We start from the raw sequence: 20,329 nt of genomic DNA on the forward strand, positions 1-20,329 counted from the left end.
CAGGGTTGAAAGATCCACTGTCGGTGTAGTTATTCCCTGTGACATTTTATTTTAATAGTGTTTTTTTTCCAGGTGTTTATAACTGTTTATTTATGAATACAAACGTGTGCACCTTGAAGCTGGAGAGCAAAAAATCATAAAATTAAAAGTATAAATTGTTTTTCAGTGGCCTGTGAACCCAGCAGGAAGTGACATCATGCACTTCACAGCTGTGCCTTGGGCCCAGTGAAAACAGTTACAGAAAAATCAGCCCCCAAAAAGACAAATTAGTTCTATAATATTTTGCTCTTTTGCTAATTAATAAAACATAACCTGTTTGGCAAATAAAAAAATATCCCACTTTTGACTTGTCTGGAGCCTGAGGCATCAGTACTAGGGAATGGCTTCAAAAATCTCCATGACAAGCCCAGACGTTGAAGGGTTTCGCACATCCAAGTCTAAAGAAGCAAGAATACTTAAATACTGACAACCCACATCCACAGGCAAGGAAGTCTGCATGGGGCCAATGAATCGTAGCACAGCTAATATAAACAGCATGAACCGTGCCATTTGAGAATGCAGAGCCAGCCTTCCCTGAGAGACTGACATCGTGCTCAGTAATCTCAAGCCGCTTCTTGCTGTTGTGAGTGAGAGCTGCTACAGATCAAGAATCCAAGCCTGGGCACAAACTCACACAAGCCAATCAGAAGGATCCAGCCAATGAGGAACTCATGAGGAACTCATCTCCACTAGGGAGATGCAAGGTAATGGCAATGGCCTATTTCAGGGATGGATTGGCAAACCCAAAACACTTACCAGCTGAACCCCCATCCATTTTCCTCTTACATTCAATTACACTCATTATAATAATTATAATGATGTGCATGTAGTGTTTTCATACATGGTATTTCATACAAGTACTTCATAAAAATGATAAAATAAATGTTTTAAATCTTTACTTTTGTCTGTGAAAGTATGTATAAATGTTTAGCAGGCAACAGTTTGCCATACGATACACAGATAATGAGGCTCATTCCTTAGCTTGGGGGGGTGAGGGGCAAAAGGGCACAGCGGGTTGGTTTTGTGAGGTGATAAGGACGATAACATTTTTTTTCTGTTTTTGTTTCACACTGCAGTGGCTTGAACGCTAATCTGATCTTCCGCGGATGTTTACGATCTTCTGCTCCTTTGCTTTGGCCGGCAGGCCTTTCTTCAGCTTCCTGTCCGCAACGGGCGGAGGAACCGCCGCCATTTCCACGGCCCCTGATTACAAGGGGCGGGGGGGGGGGGCAAAAAGGGCAGACAATGGATGGCGAGATTGGGCATCCGAGGAGCAGAACTGCGACACGAGGGGTGGCAGTGCAGAGAGCACAGTGACAGAGGAGAGCTCTCCTTGTAGCAGCTCTGGATGACTTACGCAGAGCTTTAGCTTCGCTCGTGGGCGTGACGAAGCGCAACTGGCGAAGAATGCAGCGTAACTGGACGATACGTTTCAACATGACCTAAGCTCAGGATCTGCACCCGGGCGAACAAAATGGCACCCCCAACCCCCCACCACTGAGCCCAGCTATCTTGGCTGCTCTCACGAACGAAAGGGGGCTAAAATCATCCCCAAAGCCAACAGGCCCCCTACAAAGAAGCCTGCTGTTGTTATTTTTGGGATGTGTGCAAAATGAAACTTTATGGAAGTTTCTCTCTCTCTCTCTCTCTCTCTCTCTCTCTCTCGCTAACTCTCTCTCTCTCCTACCACCCCCGCCGACCCCCCGCCCCCCCTGCGCCCTCCCCCCGCCCCCGCTGCATCCTCCCCAACTCCGGCTAACAAGGTTCAGATTGCCTTTTAATCTCCAGGACATTAAACCTGAGAAGCTCCACTCTCTGGGCTTCACGTTCTCTCAGAGCAGGGGGCTCCCGTTCGAAGCTCGCAGAGCGCTAGTAAAATAAACAAGAAATTATGCGCTGCTCCAAAGCTGCTTGAGTCAGCAGTCCTTGTGGCCAGAAGCCTCCCAGCAATTACTGCATCAATTAATTTGCTACGGCTGCGATAAGCCAATCCCTGTGCTTTTTTTTCCCTCCCACAGTTCAGGAGCATGCTACAACGCTAATCACCAAACGATGTGCACAAGTAAAAGCGCTGTCTGCAGATAAACTGCCACTTTTATGGTTCCAGCCAATGTCAATACAAAAGCCATTTTATGGTGGCTTGACAGCATTTTCAAAGCCCCAGTCCTTCTAACCCAATAAGTAGAGGTTTGCACAGCCATTAGTGTACTCCAAAAGCTCCCTTTATAATTTGTTGCACAGTTGTTTCTGAACATCTGCATCCACCAGGTGTAGCTCTGTCATTAAAGTGCACCCAGCTGATTTTTCAAGTCAAAAAGCATTCACTTGTGAAGTAATTTACCTGGACTTTAAATATTTCTGAACGTCGACTTCAATATGAATGAGCTTCACAGTTATGGTCAGCATGACTCAGCTATGCTCTAAGCCACATGTGTGCTGTATGTCACAGTTCTGGGTTGTATGTCACAGGTTTGGGTTGAATGTCACATGCCTGTGTTGTGTGTCACAGGCGTGGGTTGCATGTTACAGGCCTCAGCTGTAGGTCACATGTGTGCTGTAAGTCACAAGTGTGTGCTGAATGTCACAGGTCTGGATTGTGTGTGTCACATGTGGGTTCTACGTCACAGATTTGGGTTCTATGTCACAGGCCTGGGTTGTAAAGCACATGTGTAAGCTGCAGGTTACTGGTGTAGGCTGTTTTGCTCAAGTAGCATACCTCAGTGGGCTTCTCCCCAGGCCCCTCGGGACCTCTGCTCCTCATGTTGATGATGTGCACCTCCTGAGGGAAATCTGCGGTGCCCCTGCTGGCACAGCCGGACAATGCAGTGAAGCTCTTTAGCATGGCCTGTACGGGGTGCCCCTCTCCCACCGGCAGCAGCTCACATGGGCTTCGTGACAAAGGACCTGAGAACACAATACAGGACACCCAACATGGCATCACCACACGTGCAACACACAGCATGGCAGTCACTATAAAATGCAGGGCACACACACAGGGCACAAAAAAGCAAGGCATTGACTGCAACATCACTACAACAGTACAGGGCACTCTCTATTAATACACAGTGCACACACTAAAAAAAAAAAAAACAAGGCATTGACTATAATATCACAATAACAGTAAGGGGCACTCACTATAAAAATGCAGGGCACACACTACAGGGTTCTCACTACAACAGCACAGGGGGGTCACTGCAGCTGTACAGGGCACTCATAGCAACAAAGATACATGAGTTTAAATCAGTCCAGAACAGCATGGAACACTGTTCTAGAACTTAAGGATGGTTGAGTAATTAAGTTATTACTCTCAAACTCCCTTTTGTGCTGTCCTCCTGCAGCACAGCAATACGTGTTTTTTTCCTGTGTGTTGAATGGGCCTGGAGTGCCTGGGTGTATTGTCAACTTTTCCATTCACTGAAAAGCTACTATTGTGTTGCAAGCTAGAGATTCTTTCCTGTAGCTTTTCATTCACCGAGAAGCTACTATTGTGTTGAGAGCTAGAGATTCTTTCATATTTTATGTGGGTAACTCATTATTTTTTCTTTGTTAAGAAGTAACTTTTTAAGTGAACTTATTTAAAGAATATTTTGTTCTTTTACAACTTTTTGTTCCATCAACCTAAATATTTGGTCATTTGCATAGTTTAGCCACAGAGTTGAGTATTATTTATTTGTATTGCAAGCTAATGTTAGCTAGCCAGCTACTGCAGCTAGTATTGTGGTAGGCTAGCTAGCTTGGTCCTCTCTAGCTAGAACGGTTCAAGCTAATGAAAATAAATCTTGGTAGCTCATTAACAATAATTAGGCAACCAGTTAAAACTAGATTGCCATTCCTATCAACTCCTACTACATTCTTTTATGGATGATGTCAGTCAAAGACAATAAAAAATAGGAAGTGACCAACAAATTACTTCCAAGGCTATTTTTAGGGCAGTATACCACATATAATCTAAGCTTATATAACCTCTTCTTAAAACAAAGTCATTTATGCTAATATGTGCAAATGGTGCACTAGATATGTATATTTAATATCGTAAATAAATTCAATTGCAAACACTACAACACCATAACAGAGCCCATATCAACACAAGGCACAAGAGTGCACTCTGTTCATAAAGTGTACAACATCAAAATAATAACACAGGCCTGGGCCTCCTTGTGAACACTTAAAAACATTTGATCTTATCATAAAATTAGTTTTTCCACATCAACATGGGTTCACACACAACATAAAAACATGCTCAATAGGCCCTGCAAACTGACAGCTTGGGAAACAGATGTGCAGATAAATACAAAGTACACAAACATTGCGATCGGTGCGGTTCTCACAACGCAGCTCATGAAGCATCACATGAAATTCCTCCTAGGTAAATTATGCATAACATCATATATAAGATGCCACTGCATAACACTGGCATTGAAAGTGCTATTATCAGGAATCCGGTGCCGGCTCCCCTGAGTGTGCATTGTCTGTCGGTGCCGGGCCCACCGCAGCTGCTATGCATGCCTGGTGTGTGGAGCCGTCGTCACGGATGCCACATTGTGTAGCTGACAGAGGAAATTCACTGGTTCAAAGAGGTAGGTCTGAACAGGACCGCCCAATGAGCTTCTGCCGTGGGACCTTCCACTGTCTGCCAGGCTGCCTTGTACCTCAGCGGGCAGCCCCCTGATCCCTCCCCAATTCTCTGCTCCAAACAGAAGCCGGAATTACCGGGGTTGGCTGGACACTGTCTAGCACCGGGGCCAGTCTGGGGCAAGTGGCCCAAAATGGCGGCAAGGGGTCAGAGACGAGGGAAATACGGTCATCGCAGTCCCCGGTAGGCACGGGCAGTGAAGCATTCAAATTTGGCTCTGCACTCAAGAAACCTCGAAAGGTTCAGCTTCACTGTTCATATCACAACTGCACGGCCATTGCGATCTCAGCTCAGAAAGTTCTTTTGATTCGCTCTGACGGGAACGAATCCGTTTGCCCATCCGCAGTCTGTCACCGAACGGGATGAACCCACGTGGCCTCCTATCGCTTTTATCGCCTCCTTAAATGGCCTTAACGCGGGCCGTCTAACAACCTAAGGAAGACGGATGAGACTTAGCGGGTTAGCGAACCCTGCTTTGGAAATCCCGCAATTAGCAGCTAACCGCGGTCATCAAAGGGCCAGCAGGAGGAGACGGGGCAGGGCCCGTGAAGATCTAACGCAGGAGCCTGTCAGCACGCCTTGCCCCAGCTCTCGTTTCGCCTTTGAATGGGGGCAGGCATCTGAGACGTGCGGCCTTGGAGGAGGACGCGAGCGGTTAAAATAACGAGCACTCAGGAACAAAGCGCCATGGGTGAGACTCGTGCCTCCTCCATTAGGCTACAATTACATGATGAAAACCCGAGCACTTTCTCCAGACTGCTCCTTTTCAAGTCCCATATACAATGATCAGTCTCAGGCTGAGTGCAGCGGAGTACGGTGCCATACTTTTGTCCTTTTCATTTTTCAGCAGCATTAGTTTGCTTACGGCTGTGGTTAAAAGTGCTGCGCCTCTCATTCAGCAAGTACGTTTAAAACCTGCCTGGTCGCAAGGTATGATCTCTTGCATTATAAACACCCTTAGCTACAGATGCCGAGAAAGAGCACCTCATATCGAGACAAGAGGCACTCCAGTCTAAAAGCTAGCTGGCTAGTTGTTTGACAACGGAAGAATTCAATCAGTCCCCGGCTTGGTCCTTCACTTCACGTCTACTACCTGGCTGCTTTGGATGCCAGTTCTGAGCGAGAAGCCCCTCCACTGCAGAGTTTCCACATGCGCATGTCCCAGGAGGGGGCGAGAGCGACCATATTTTCCTACGGGTCAGTCTCAATGCCTTTCTCCTCAAAGGCAGGCCAGAGGAGGCCTTCTCAAATGACGAAACATCTCACGATAATCTCTAAAGGCAGACGATAGCGATCAGGGGACTGTTTGGAAATCGCTTAAGGGAAACTGAAACGCTGGAAGAAATTAACATTACGTTCCCAGACCTTGCAGAAATGCAGTAGCTGGATGTGGGTTTTTTTTTTTTTGTAAAAACAATATTCACGCGTTTGGGACCGTGAATGCGTGCCGCATCAGTTTTCGTCCGCCCCACAATGCAGCGGGCCTGACCAAACATTACATTACATTACAGGATAGCAGACGCTATCCAAGCGATACCACTTTTCAAGATTTTATGTTCCATTTAACAGCGATACACGATCAATGGAGACGTAGGTCTGTCAGGAAAGCAGTGTCCTTACCGATGCTAGACTTCGGTACAAGCCAGCCTACCACTGTCCCGCGCAACCCTTTCAAAACTTTTTTCATGAAAGGAACGGTCAGCTGTCTCTTCAGGGTCTTTAGGTAATCCACGCTGGTCTGAGCAGATTATTAAAATCCTTAATTTTTGCCACCATCCGCCGGTCGCTGGGCTGCTGCGAATTCATCCAGCGGACAGAAGTGAAAGTTTTGCCCTTTGACCCTGAGTGCCGGGGCGAGACGGCTGTTTTTAAAAAAAGCACCGCGACGGCATCGGCACACGAAACGGACAGGGCTGGACGGGCTTCGATCGCGAAAACCTCGCCGCCGGGCGTCCGTGAGCCCCATCCCGTTCCCCGGGGGAAGCGACCCTCTCCCTCTTGCTCTGAGTCATAACGGCTTCAGCCCCGTCACCTACGGCTGAGACTTCTCAAACTCAGTTTTTTTCCCCCCCACTGAATAAATTGTGCAATAACAGCCACTAGCCAGACAGCAGAAAAGAGCCCTTCCTGGAAGACGGCCAAAAGATTACAGCGCTCATTGGGCAGTGATTTTGTTTCTTTATTTAACCGTCGAAGTAAAAGGCAGTAGATAAAAGAGTCCACTGGAAAAAGGGTACACGAGACTTGGACAATAATGGTAGGAAGCCGCGCATTTGTTTTATAGGCCTCAAACAAAAGTGGATTCGATGTTGGGGGCAATAAACAAGAGCTTTTTCCCATGCCGCGCGGGACTGTGGTTTTTCAAACAGGCGGAATCCATTCAAATCCACACTACAAACTGAACAGCTGCAACCAAGCTCTTATTTTCAGCACCTACAATCAACACACTGAATTTTATTGCCAAGACATTATATCACTATAGATATAGCTACAGATAAATATTTAATATCTGCCTCAAGGAAAACACTGATATTTACTGTCAATTAAACTTTTTTGTTTATAAATGATAAAAAGTGACAACAGGGGATTAATATTGCGGCTCAGCAGCGATGGGATATTCATCATTAAGATAAGTAGCTGTAATGATAACAACAGTGTTCTGTAGCAGCAGTAATACTAACACTATTATTATTATTATTATTATTATTATTATTATTAACAATTATTATCCACATCATATTTTCTCCATATTCTGGGGTGGAAAAACAAATGTAATACAAATTGGGCAAACATCTGGAATTTCCATTAAAGCCCAGTTGAAGCTCCCGAAAGAGAAGAAAAAAAGGTGGAAGAAAATGCTTTATGTGTCCAGCGTCCCTAGCCATCACTTAATCTCCCTGCTCACCTTCCCTCCCGGCCTCCGCGCGTCCAGGGGCCGAGCACAGAGACGCTCTGTCCACCGACCGCGCAGCGCTCGCACCGGCGAGGCACACCGCCCACCGGGGCAGGAATGAGAGAGGCTGTTGTCCGCCGGGCCAGAAAAACAACCCCAGCGCGGGCCCTTTGGACTGCCCACGGGCTCAGCTGCGGACACCTCTGCACGTCTCAAAAAAAAAAAAAAAAAAATACCGCCGGGCCTTCGCGGGAAGCTAGCCGCTTCGTACCCCGCCGTGCGAGAGCAAGCCCCTTTCATCTGCGCTCTCTGCAAAGAATGACTTTCTGTACTCTAAAGCCCGCTCGGATTTCCTCACTTCGCTTGTCATCTATTCTTTGCGGGTTTTGGTAGGAAATGTCAACGCGCAGACCTGTCGCAGCGTGCAAATGCTCAGATGCAGAAACGTAACGACGAGGTTCCGCGCGATTCCCGTAGCGGCGAATGGGAAATCTCCGTCCTCCGTTCCGGCTGCCGCTGGGATACGTCGCAGTGCACGGGGGGGGCGTGGCGCGGAGCCGCGGGAAACGACGCAAGGAAAGCGCGCGAGCGGCGAGTTCGCCGACGCCCCACAGCGGTGACAAATCCTGCAGGAGGAGCACCCCCCCTCATTCCCGCTGGATTTCTATTTCCTGTCTGGAACCCGGGCGGTGGAGACGGAGGCCAAAAGGCCCTCCTGCTGATGGAGAGCGCTCCCAACCAGTGCCAATCTCCCTGCCCGTCCACATAAAAAAAAAAAAAAAAATGGAAAAAAAGACACACAATCAAAAGGAAAACACTGGAGCCCCAGCGGGGCCGTTTTTTCACGAGCTCAGTGTAGTCGCGTGGTTCCAGAAGCATCACAGAACGCGGGCGGCCTCGGCTCTGTTACAGTCTGAGTGGCACGTAGCGCCCCGGTCACTGGGGCACCGAAGGCACGCCACGCCAGGAGAAATGAGCTCACCGACCGCTCACCCGCTGGACACGGCTGGAACTGCGCGGCGGGTATCGCCTTTCAGCCCTCTAGCGTTAAAACAGCAGGGTCTGTTGCCGTAAGGCCACGCTCTCGCCAGGCAGGAAGTTCAGTTTGCTTGCGCTGCCACGCTAATTTGGGTCTTGATTACATAATTGCACTAACAGCCTCGAGCCACAGAGAGAACTGTTGACGATGACGTTCGGCGAAAAGTGTGCCGCAGTAGTAATGGCACTGAACTTGTGACAGAGGACCTAATCTCGAGGGGGGGGGGGGGGGTTGTTTGCTATAAGCTTGAACTCTGTAGGCCAACTTAATGACTGGCTGGCTAGCTCCACTCCTCTTGGAACTGTAAGTTGCTCTGGATAAGAGCGTCTGCAAAATGAATGCAATGTGATGTAAATGTACATAATGTACAGCTCTGGTATATGGCAGCCAGCTGCTTGTGGAATAACTACACTACTGTGCAACCAGGAAAACGTAGAATGGAACACTGCTACATACTGTGACTGGTGTATGTCCTCGATATAAGTGAATGGAACATTTAAATCCACTTATGCAACAGAGGTTTTAATCATCCTTAAATGTTATTTTTTATCAGAGACCATGAGGCACAGTCTGTCCCTTATTTGAGTCCCCGAGGGATCCCTACTCCACCATTGCGCTTTCTGTACTGCGATCCCATTTCTATCTGTGACCCTCTCCCCTTTCCTCCTTCCTAAATAAAGTGGAAAAAATACACAAGAATAACACTTCGATAACATTTTGAGTTGTTTTTCTATCTCTGCAGAGAGGTTTAATTAAAAAATGTATTTAGTCTATTCCATTTTCAAATAAACAGCACAAGGCTTAATTAAATGAGCTGTCACTTAGCGTAAGGTAGTCAGTGGAGAAAACGAGGAGTTAAAACAGAACACAGCTGTGTTTTCAACAGCCATGACATGAAAGAGAACTCAGTGAAACCCAGAGGGATGACTAAAGAAGGCAGAGCCGTGACTTTGTTAAATGATTGCATGTACAGGACTGTATTTAAACTCTAATACCGAGAACAGCCATTTGCCCAAATAAGCAGCACTGGAGGCTTTTGGAAGTATGTTGATAATAATCACTTTTATGGCAATGATATAAATTATCATAAGTACTATAGACCTAACTTGACTGAAATTTGTTTGTTTTTGTAATAATATCTCTAAGTAGTCAAGCCTTGCAGGTTTTTATATTTTTTTAAATACATTTTGTAAATGATTTCCACAACTGACAAACTCATTTTGTAAATTAAACAGTGTGCCACTTTGGACAGCCATGATTAAAGACAAAGCACATAACAGTTTGAAATTTTAAACTGAGCGATACACTGAGCGAAGTTTTGAGGCAGTCGATGTGGCTTCATCAATCACGGGCGTACGAAAACAGGTGTGTAACAGTACACCCATTTATACAGAAATGCCATGCAGAAAGGCACCTGTTTCATATCATGCCCCTTCTTTGAAGGAAGGTGGGAGAGAGGAAAACCACCCACCCAATCACATAGTGAATCCTAATTAAAAAGTGCCTGAGAAGGCTAAACACTGCAGATGGATGGTACTCTGGTTTACTAAGCTATGTCCCCCTATGTTGACTATAGATCAATTACATTTCAATTCAGTCAATTAAGGAAATTAATTTAAAGTGAATTCTTTTTTTTTCTTTTTTTTTTTAATCCTCATGGAACATTCTTTTAAAATTCTTTTTTAAATTTTTTAAATTCATGAATTCAATTTCAGTTCAATTTCCTGAATTGACTGAACTGAAATGGAATTGCCACTTACCCTGTTGAGGAACAGTGATTTGTGTCACAACAGGTGACATGACAGGAACTACTGCATGAGAAAATGACATCTATTTCCAATGTGACACTCTCGGGCTGTGAGAGAAAGTGAGAAATGAAACACTTTCCGGGCAGAAAGTGTGGTACTCCAGTGCAGACGCGAGATCTCTGTATGACTCTGTAAACTGCACCTGCCGGGGGACTCAGGTCTGGTCCACTAATTCAGTGTTCATTCTATTTTAAAGGCAATTTCAAATTTACACATGCTTAGAGAATATGTTTTTCTTGTCTGTAGTCATAGTTGTATTATGTATCTGTAACATGGAACATTTTTTATGATGGGTGACAGAGAACTGAGCTCTTCTCTTGAATATTTATACATTGAAGCTCATTTGCACGAGCAGATAAACACATTGAAAGGTGACGAAAATATAGAATAAATCTAAAGCCACTGGAGAGCAGCCATTTTTAACAGCTGGCTAGGCAAAGGAATGGGTGGATAATACAGGAAATGTGCGCGCAAATTCAAAACAATTCAATTTAATGACATAAGACTCCAAATCTAGAAGCATATTTTCTCAGCAGACCTCTTCTAAGAGCCTTGAAAAACATTTACACTGCTAAGTGGCATGCCTGGCAAGTGGATAATGCCTAGGGATAGAGGGTTGTGTTATTCCAATTTGACAGTTCAGAATAAAGCTTGCTAATATTTCCCCCAACAAACCTCCCTGATGAAAAAAAACACTCCATGCTCCCGACTGCTTCTATGCCTTGTTCCCCATGGTGCTAAACATGCAGGTTTCCAATTGATGATTTAATGAAAACCTTAATCAAAAACATCCTGTGCTCAGTAGATAGAACAGCATAAACTTCAACCCAATACACAGCATTCATATTCAAGTATCTTGCTAAAAGTAATCCTTCAGATGTGTGCTTCTGATTAAACTGCACTGTATCCATTGTAAAGCAGGATTGGAGTCAACAAGTCAAAGGGGGAGTAGGCTTCACAGAGCTACAACTATAGAGCTCTCTGTTTTATCCACTTAAACCAAAGGAAACATTTTTTTTTTCAGTTCCCACATGAAACCAGTCATTGAATCCTCATATCTTTTCTTCTCCGTACTGAAATTCCCATGGTCCTGGGATTGCATAAAAAGCCTTTAATGAATATGATATCCCACTTTATTGTGCTCTCTCTATGCTTACTGCATGCAGCCATTTCAGCCGTACTGCTTACGCCACGCTAAATCGCTCACAACTAAATCAGGGCTACAAACACAGGAAATGAATGAACTATTTCACAAGGACAGTCTGAGTTCAGCTCATTTGCTTACATTCGAAATATGTGTTTTCGTTATTCAGCAGTCTGGAGCTATTGATGTGGAGTCTCGAGGGGAGGGCACTGGATAGGACAAAGTCGGGGGTGTGGGGGGGGGTTTGGGGTCCCTTGACTAGGCGGGCTCGGCAAAGAAGCAAACTTTCCCATCAAAGCAGGAGGCCCGACTCAAAAGCAATCCCATAAAAAAACCAGGCAAAGATCTGACGTCACCCAGCGTACCTGCCCACCAGCAGAACTCCTTTGAATGCGTACGGCTATTTGATATTTACCTTGTAAACGTTCAGCAGGGATGCCAGGATTTCGCCAGACCCCCTTGTAGGCCCTTGATAAGTTTCGCTTGATCACATGAAAAGGAGACCAGAGCGCTCGCGAGACGCGGCGTAAAAACACGCGGGCCGGCTCCGTTTCATCTCCGCGCATTGCTGGGGTAGCCGCGACGTCAGTCCCGCTCGCGTGGTGGGAGTCGGGGACGGTAGCCGAAGAAACCGGGAGACGAAAAGCGACACCCCGCAGACGGAGACGACGCGTCTTTAAATGCGACAAAGGCGCCTCGAGAGAGAGAGAAGGTCAGGACAAAAAACCGCCAGAATCCTCGCTGGAGATGTGAGCTCAGAAGAACAAGGGAGCGGCGGGAAGAGGAGGGAGGGAGCCTCAGAAGAGCGAGTAATGCATTCGCAGGCCTCTGAGTCCTTTGGAGACGAATCCGCTGACAGGTTCCACAGGAAGGGAACCTGAGGGGGGAACCGGAGGGACAGCCGCCGGCGCGAGAGCGTCGGGGTCGCGGTGAGAGGGTAGGGCTCGGGGGGCGCGTTTATCACTTCGCCCGCGGGGCCTGAAGCGGGAGCCTTTTGGGGCCGAGGTTCAGAATCACTGAGACTGAAGCAGAACTGACTCTGCCGAAAAGATCCAACTGGATCTCAAATAGTATAATGCGTAAGGGCCTTGTAACCTAAAGGCTACAGGTTTGATTCCAGAGTAGGACACTGCCATTGTACCCTTGAGCAAGGTACTTAACCTGCATTGCTTCAGTATATGTCCAGCAGTATAAATGGATGCAGTATGAATGCAATGAAAAAAGTTGCGCAAGTCGCTCTGGATAGGAGAGTCTGCTAAATGTCTGTAATGCAGACGTTACCAGCTCACGTTACGTGTCCTCAACTCAAATGCAGAGCTCCATCCAAAACAGCTGTTTAGCCAGCTGCCCATTCTTCTCTGTCTGCAGTGCACTGAGCTGCACAGCTGTCGGACTGGAGGCCAGCGTACGCTGCGGCCAGAACAGGTAGGCCGCATGCGCTTGATTGGCCAGAGGTATGGCACAGAGTCGGCCCTCTTGTGTTCAGAATTTGGTTCCAGTCAGTGGGTTGCACCGCATGTAGTTTTTTATTTTATTTTTTTTAAGCATTAATAGAAGTACAGTAATTCACTGTATTTGCATTTACTGCATGCTTGCCTGCTTCTCACTGACTACTGACTGCTATTCTAAGCAGCCTGTAGTCATTGTGTTACTTCTCCTTTTCCACCTCTGCTGAAATAAATATATCCCACTCAAAAATGCAGAGGCGTATATGCAATATGCAAGGCTATTTCACCTTTACCCAACTACATTCTGTTCCATCTTTGTATAATTCATTGTATTAAAAGACGGCAGACGGCGACGGACAACTGAAAGCCAAGTTTGCCATTTGCATTAAGACCATGAAAATGACTTCAGTCTGCCTCAGTGGCTGGATGTCTTTTTCGAGCCCTGAATACAGATTGTAAATCACGGCCCTTTGATGTGATGGATGACATCGGCTCATTCCCCCAGGAGTGCGAGAACTCCTAAATAACAGATGTCTCAGTCAAGCAGCTGCCACTCCCTCAGTGAGTCGTACGCGTTGGGCAGGCGAGGGGAACGGGTAAACACACACCCCGCTGTTTTACTCCCTCCACTGGACCGGTCGTTCCTACAGGACACGGGGAAGGGGGTGGGGGGGAGCTGATGTGACTCACAGCAAAGTGTTGCCATCACAACTAACACACATACTGGGACAAAACAAATGAAGAGAAGTTAATTTACTTAGCTTTGCTATCTTATAAACGCAATCTAACCCCTGGTTTAACAATGAAAGTAACAATAGCTGGCTTGGCAGTTGAAAGGTACAACATTTATTGTGCCTCCATTCACAAGTTTCAAAGTAAACACTGGTGCACAATTTCTACCAAGCCAAAGGTGAAAATGCAAGGCCTTTCTTCAAACCATCCCATGATTAGCTCTATAATGCTCCGCCCCCACACCCGCCCCTTTGTGTGTTGTGTCCAGTGGATTGGAGGAACTGTGCCACCTGTCACGGTCACGTTTAACATGTTTAGGAAGTACTCTGCATTCTAGCCTGCCCTTCTTGCAAACAGGTTTAGGTATGGTTTTTTTAAGAGCTGCATTGGCAATCCTTTGAGACGGACCGGACCTTCAAGCACGCTACACGCTGTTAGCAGCCCTTTCCAAAGCATACTTTACACTGAGAGCGAACACAATGACGAGATGTCTTTCTTAACACTTTAAAGTTAAAGCCCATGATGTTTTTAGATCCTGCCCCCTTTTCTTTTTCACAGTGGAGCCCGTACAAGCTAATAGAAAAGGTCTTATGTACTCTGAGGTGCTTGTTTTCTAAATCCAGCAAAATCAACAGGTTGTCCAGGCTATAAGCACAGTGCCCTGGATTGTGGCAGAATGACAGCAGTTGGTCTTGCCTTTCATAATGGCATATCAGCACACAGACACCTCTGCAGCTCTGTCTGCACTGCCTGTCTGCAATAATATCCACAGACACTAAAACTCATCCTGTAGGTGTGCGATCGTGTGTGGTAGAGTTGCCAGATTTAGAACTTTTCGAAACCGGACATCATGCACGTGCATGTAGGCGAGGTTTCGGTTCACTGACCTGGGGGGTAGCTTGAAGCTTATTCATAAAGCGGCTGGGAGAGGAGGGGTGGTGGGCTGTCAGAACCTATCATGGATTGGGGTGATGGGGCCCAATGTGAGATCTTTTTATGGGGCCCAAAATCCTTGGTGGTGCGCCTGGCAGGCACACTTCCATGTATGATAACTGTGCCCGCGTTTTCAACAGCTTCACCTCATGAATGTGAATCTGCTTGTATTAGAACGGCATTCATTCTGAAAGGTTGTTTTTTTTTTGGGTTGCACCCCACCAGTGAGTCCATTTCATTAAAAAACAACCGAGAGCAGCGCCTTTGAGCCGAGACACACGGACACAAAGACGTTCTCACCCGAACGGCTCCGCCTCGCATAATGGATCAATCGCTCCCTGAGAGCACCTGACATTTTAATTGATGGCGCTGGGGGGAGTGGAAGTCGGCAGCCCGCCAGCTCGGTGAAACAAGCAACAATGGGGCATCTCTGCGTGAGGGGGGGGCATTCAAAAGTGAGAAAGGGCAACGCGGACGCGGTGCTTCTGCACAATGAGAGTCGGGAGGCATTCAACGAGCCCCGCGGAGAATCGAGGAGGGCGGAACGACAAGAATGCCATGTCAAATGTCAGACCGCCGCGCACAATAGCGCACACACAAAGGACCCTGGGAAGGCCAAGACTCCTACAAGACAAAAAAAATCACGTAGCGAAGGAACAACAGCCCCCCGTGTAAGCCGGAATCTGTTTCAGCGGGGGGTCCGAAGCCCGCCGCCGCGTTCGGACGCTGGGAACGGAGTCTCGCCACCCGCGAACGCGAGGCCGCTCGGAAGCGCCGCGGAGCAACGGCGCATTACCGCGGCCGCATCGACCGCCGCTTACCTAACCGCGCAAGTATGAGAGTGGGAAGAAAATAGGCCACATCCAGCAAGTGTAGTAAAAACTTTCTGTGTTACTCATCGGACCCAGAAGACCGCTGTGCTCTACTGTGCCAGCTGTCGGCCTGCCAGCGTTTCGGAAACCTGCGCTGCGGCCGTCTGCTACCAGCAGGGCCGTTCACTGGATATTCTGCGGATTTTCACCACCGTTGCCTCACCTCGGTGTGGGGAGACCGCCGTAGGGCCCGTTCCCAAAGTGCTGGCGGACGGACAGCTGTGTCGACGGCGGGCCGCTAACGGGCTAACGAGCGGGCGCTGTGTTTTTTTCCGATCGCCAGAGAAGTCGGGCTACGAAAATGCATCCCAGCACGTCACACTCAATGGGAGGTGCCCATAGCTAATGCGCTGGCCTCAGTGCATTACTGGCTAAACAACAGCATGCACTGACTGTTGACTGACAGGCCACAAACCCAATTGCTGTGGCAACTGTCAGCATTCACCCTTGCAGAATCAGTGTTTAGGACTGAAACTAAGACTACATGCACAGCAATACGAGTCAGATGAATATTTTCATGCCAGATCAGGTGCGGTGAAAGCCACTGCTTGTAGGTTGGCAGCTCATGTCCTGGGTGTGTCCCAAGGGACGGGGGGGGGGGGGGGGTTAATGGGGTTGTTTTGTCTTTCCAATGCCTGCCAAACCAGGGAGAAACCTCAAGACAGGCAATAAGCAAATCAGCAACTGTCCAAAAACGTGACACAACTCTAACAGTAACTGACGTCAACATCGTTATAATCAGCCTTCCCAAAAGTGCAGTCTCTGGCATGATCAAGAACTAAGCAACAGCAGTGGCATACTGGAAAAATGTTTGGAAAATTCACAGCTTGATGAAGAAAAAAAAAGTCTAGCGGGTGCACCAGACATGTTTTCATAGAATGGGTCCGTTACTGGGAAAGGAACGGGGCGAGCTGCAGACAGTTCCTGTTTACTTCAGCTGAGGCACGCTCCAGACCTATCGCTAACTCCAGCTCTCCAGGGCTGAACGCCACAGAACACAATGGAAAAAGCAGGTTCATCCCAGCTGTCTCACATTAGACTGTTGACTGGAAAATTATTTACATGTCTGCTTACTGGCAATGTGCGGAAACCAAAACGACGCAGACATTAATTAACACACACACACGCGCACACACAAACACAAATGCACAGAAGCGCACACGCACGCATATGCAGACAAGCACACACTCACACACACACGTGCAGACACAAACACACATGCACACAACCACACACATGTGTATGCAGACGAGCACACACTCACACACACAAAACACACACACAAACACACATGCACACAAGCGCACACCTACGCATATGCAGACGCGCACTCTCACACACACACACACACATATGCCCACAAGCGCACACTCATATGCAGACACGCGCACACTCATACACACACACACACAAACACATATGCACACAAGCGCACACGCACGCATATGGACACACGCACACACTCGAATCCCTTCATATAATTTCGCTGAACTGCAGAGGGAGTTCTGTATGTACACGTGTTCAACACAAACTTTAATTTGAAAGCCAGAGATAAAGCTACTAAAAAGATTTTCTAAAAAAAAAACTACTGCACTCAGAAACCACATTATGGTTCTAAATGAAAATAAGTCAAATGCCTGTTAAAGGCTTTCCTACTCTGTAATTATTATACTAGATCACTCTGGCGTGAATGCATTTACAATATGTATAAAATTCTCAGAAGTTATTTTCCAAGAAAAAAAAACTACAAATCCATAGACAATCTAGGCCCACTGAAAAAAGGGGATGTTCATTTCAGACTGAGACTAAGCAATGAATGCGTAACCAGTGCCTTATGGCATCAACAGAATACCGCCGTGCTCTTATTCAGCACTGTAAAAACTTTTGTTATTGTGTTCCTATAATGTCTGGAATTGCATTCAGAATTTTAGCGCAGCCAGGTGAATATTAATTTTGTTCCTGTTCACTCCTGCGCGGATTTTCTTTTGTATTTCCACTGCAAAGCGTCTTTGTGACAGTGTCACTGTAAAAAAAAAAAAAAAAAGCGCTATACAAATGAAACGGAATTCAAAGTTGAATGGAATAGGTGGAGTCAGACAGCCAGTGGCAGGGTCCTGCGCTCAGCCTGCTGAGTGAAACACCTCAGCAGTGAGCGGCAGCAGAGCTGGATCAGGTAAAGCCGTTAGCCCAGTTCCCCGGACTGGCAGCCAGCTGAGCGTCACCCGCGTCCCCTCATAGCTCCAGACCCGCCGGTCCCCCGCGTCCGTGGGGTGCCCAGGGCGGCAGGAGGAAACGGGAGTACGCGTGCCCGGGCCCGCCTTGCGGTTAGGGACACGCGGCAGGAGGAGGCGGAGGGGCCCTTAATAAGGGCCTTTGCGGACCGCGCTGGCTTCAGGGGTTGCCAGGCGAACGTACCGGAACAGGACGCGCGCGGCCCTGCGGTCGCCGCGGAAACCACGAGACCGTCCGGGCAGCCGGCGCCTGTGTGCGAGCGCATCGCGCGCTGACATCTGGTTTCAGGGGCCGAGAGGGCCTCCGAGGTAAGTGCTGCGAGGGGCGCTCCGATTGGCCGAGCCGGATGACCCCGGCCCGCCTCCCGCCTCCCACCTCCCTCCTCCAGACAGACGTCTCACACTCTGTCCCTCTCCGATTACAACGGTTGCACAACCTCTTTTGGCCTCCTTCACCCAGGGCTTGAAAAACAATCGTGGATATAGATTGTGATTGAAAGTCTAAGCTTTTCTACAACTGGAAAGAAAAGTCACCAGAGGGCAAAAACAGGCTTTCCTGGAAGGGGGGAAAAGCTGTCTGATATCAAAGCTGATGTAAAAAAGGTACAAAAGACAGGTTTAGTCAATATTTGGAAAAGGCCCCACTAACCTCCAGTACAGGAGGGGGTGGGCTGATTGCAATCAAGTACTGATTGTTTTTTTTCTCTGCACGGTGGCTACCTACAGATTTTGCATCAGAAACTTTCTAATTTGTTGCAGTTGTGCAGAAATGCATCACACATTGCACTTGTATTTTCTAAAGTAATCTCATTATTTAGTGACCACATTGAATTACAAGGCACACTGATGGACACAAATGTCAACAAGGTCCATCATTTACAATACTTTTTTGGTATAATACTGCTGGATATTGATTGAGAGGATTAAGATAAAATACACTTCTAACATACAAAATGGCAAGTGGTCAATCTGGTTCCCAAAACACAAGCACCAGACATTAACCATTTTATTGCAACTCCTGACAACCACCCATAACCCTGCCACACACAACATTCTCTACAGTGCCACATGACTACTCTATACTGTCACACATAAACACAACTCCACACTTCCACTTGCAACCGTTACTCTGCACATAGCCACTGTTCCAAAGGGCCACACATAACCAGTACTCCCCACTGATGCACAGAAAATCTATTAATGTGTTTTTTGTCTTTTGTTTTTTTATATCCTTTATTGTAACTAATACAGAGATACAAACTGCGATGCACAGCAAATTCTGTGAACAACAGGAAATAAAGATCTATCCACTACCTACTATCACCCACAACCAGATCTCCACATCACACCTAGTACAAATATACTATATCCGGAATACACTTTCAAATGCGTAATTCACAAATACACCGTGCCTGAACATTTGGAATTGCATTTGGAATGGCACTGCTTCGCAGCGCCCATAGGCACTACTCAATTACTCCTTCACACAGCCAACCATAATCACTCCGATAAGCTTTAATACAAACAAAGGAAGGTGTGTAAAAGTGACAAAGTGGGAGATCCCGGCCGCTCCAAACGTAAGCCCAATCTCTGCCGCTTATCGTGGGCGGACCCCGGTGGGCGTTTTCGAAAGGCCCAGCAGCGGTTCGGCCGCGCCCGCCTCGCCGCCGGCGTCCTGCAGGAGCTGATTTTGGCAAGCGTGCAAATGAATTTCTGGCCCGGTTCCCACTGCACTTTACTCGTGATGAAATTAAAAGCTCCGCATCGAAATACGGATATCCTTCAGAGGAGACGGATTTTGGCAACTGCGGCCCAGACGGAGGGAGATCTAAGGGCGCACGAGAGGCGCATACGGTCCCAGGACGGGGGGGGGGGCAATGAGGGCATAGCTCACACTTTTCTGAAGTCAGTTACCTAGTTTGGGCTAAAGTACTGGATTAGGGCCTATACCCCGGATAACACTGCGATGAGAAGCAATACATCACGGCCAAATTTAAACATTACGTAAGCACGCTCCTGACAGGTTTAGGACTCAAACGTGACTGTTTATACAGACGTGGAGGCCAGGCCAAATAACAGCTCCCCCCTCTGTCCCTATTTACTTTAGCAAAAAGATTTATTCTCATCTGCGTTCTCATCTACCATCTCCTCGTTGACAGTGCTCCTAGCTTCTTTTACACAGACTTTAGCCCGACTTCGACTCTATTGGCTTTGTGAAGCGCTGAAACGTTGAAGGTTCTCCATCAAGTCTGAGGAAGGACCCGTGCACTCAAAATGTCACTCATTTTGGTGCATTAAATTATTGAATGGGAGCCAGTGTGTAGATTGTTGTTGGACTTAAACTTGCTGTAACTTTTGTTGTGGTGATATATCCAGCACCTGCCCTAATTAAGGACTATGGATGTGGGTGTCACTGTCACTCTTGTTCTCCATGAAACAGTGCATTTTGCTACATGCTATTTTACTTACTTCCAGATGAGTTTGACAACACAACTAAGCCATGTGAAAAACTATGTTTGCGAAACCACTGGTGTTGCTTTGGAGTCAACTAAAGCCA

The 20,329-nt window shown here is 47.2% G+C and overlaps 1 protein-coding gene across 2 annotated transcripts in view; it reads right to left on the bottom strand.

Moving 5' to 3' along the window:
- Positions 1–20,329, bottom strand: part of tgfbr3 (transforming growth factor, beta receptor III) — an 87,784-nt gene that overhangs the window by 57,230 nt on the left and 10,225 nt on the right. For both annotated transcript variants that reach the window (XM_064330559.1, XM_064330560.1), the window contains exon 3: positions 2,756–2,943. In XM_064330559.1, coding sequence (XP_064186629.1) covers positions 2,756–2,943 — 188 coding nt within the window. The remainder of the gene's footprint in view (positions 1–2,755; positions 2,944–20,329) is intronic.

This window comes from Anguilla rostrata, chromosome 4, assembly GCF_018555375.3.
Source record: "Anguilla rostrata isolate EN2019 chromosome 4, ASM1855537v3, whole genome shotgun sequence".
In the NCBI taxonomy this organism is placed as follows: Eukaryota; Metazoa; Chordata; class Actinopteri; order Anguilliformes; family Anguillidae; genus Anguilla; species Anguilla rostrata.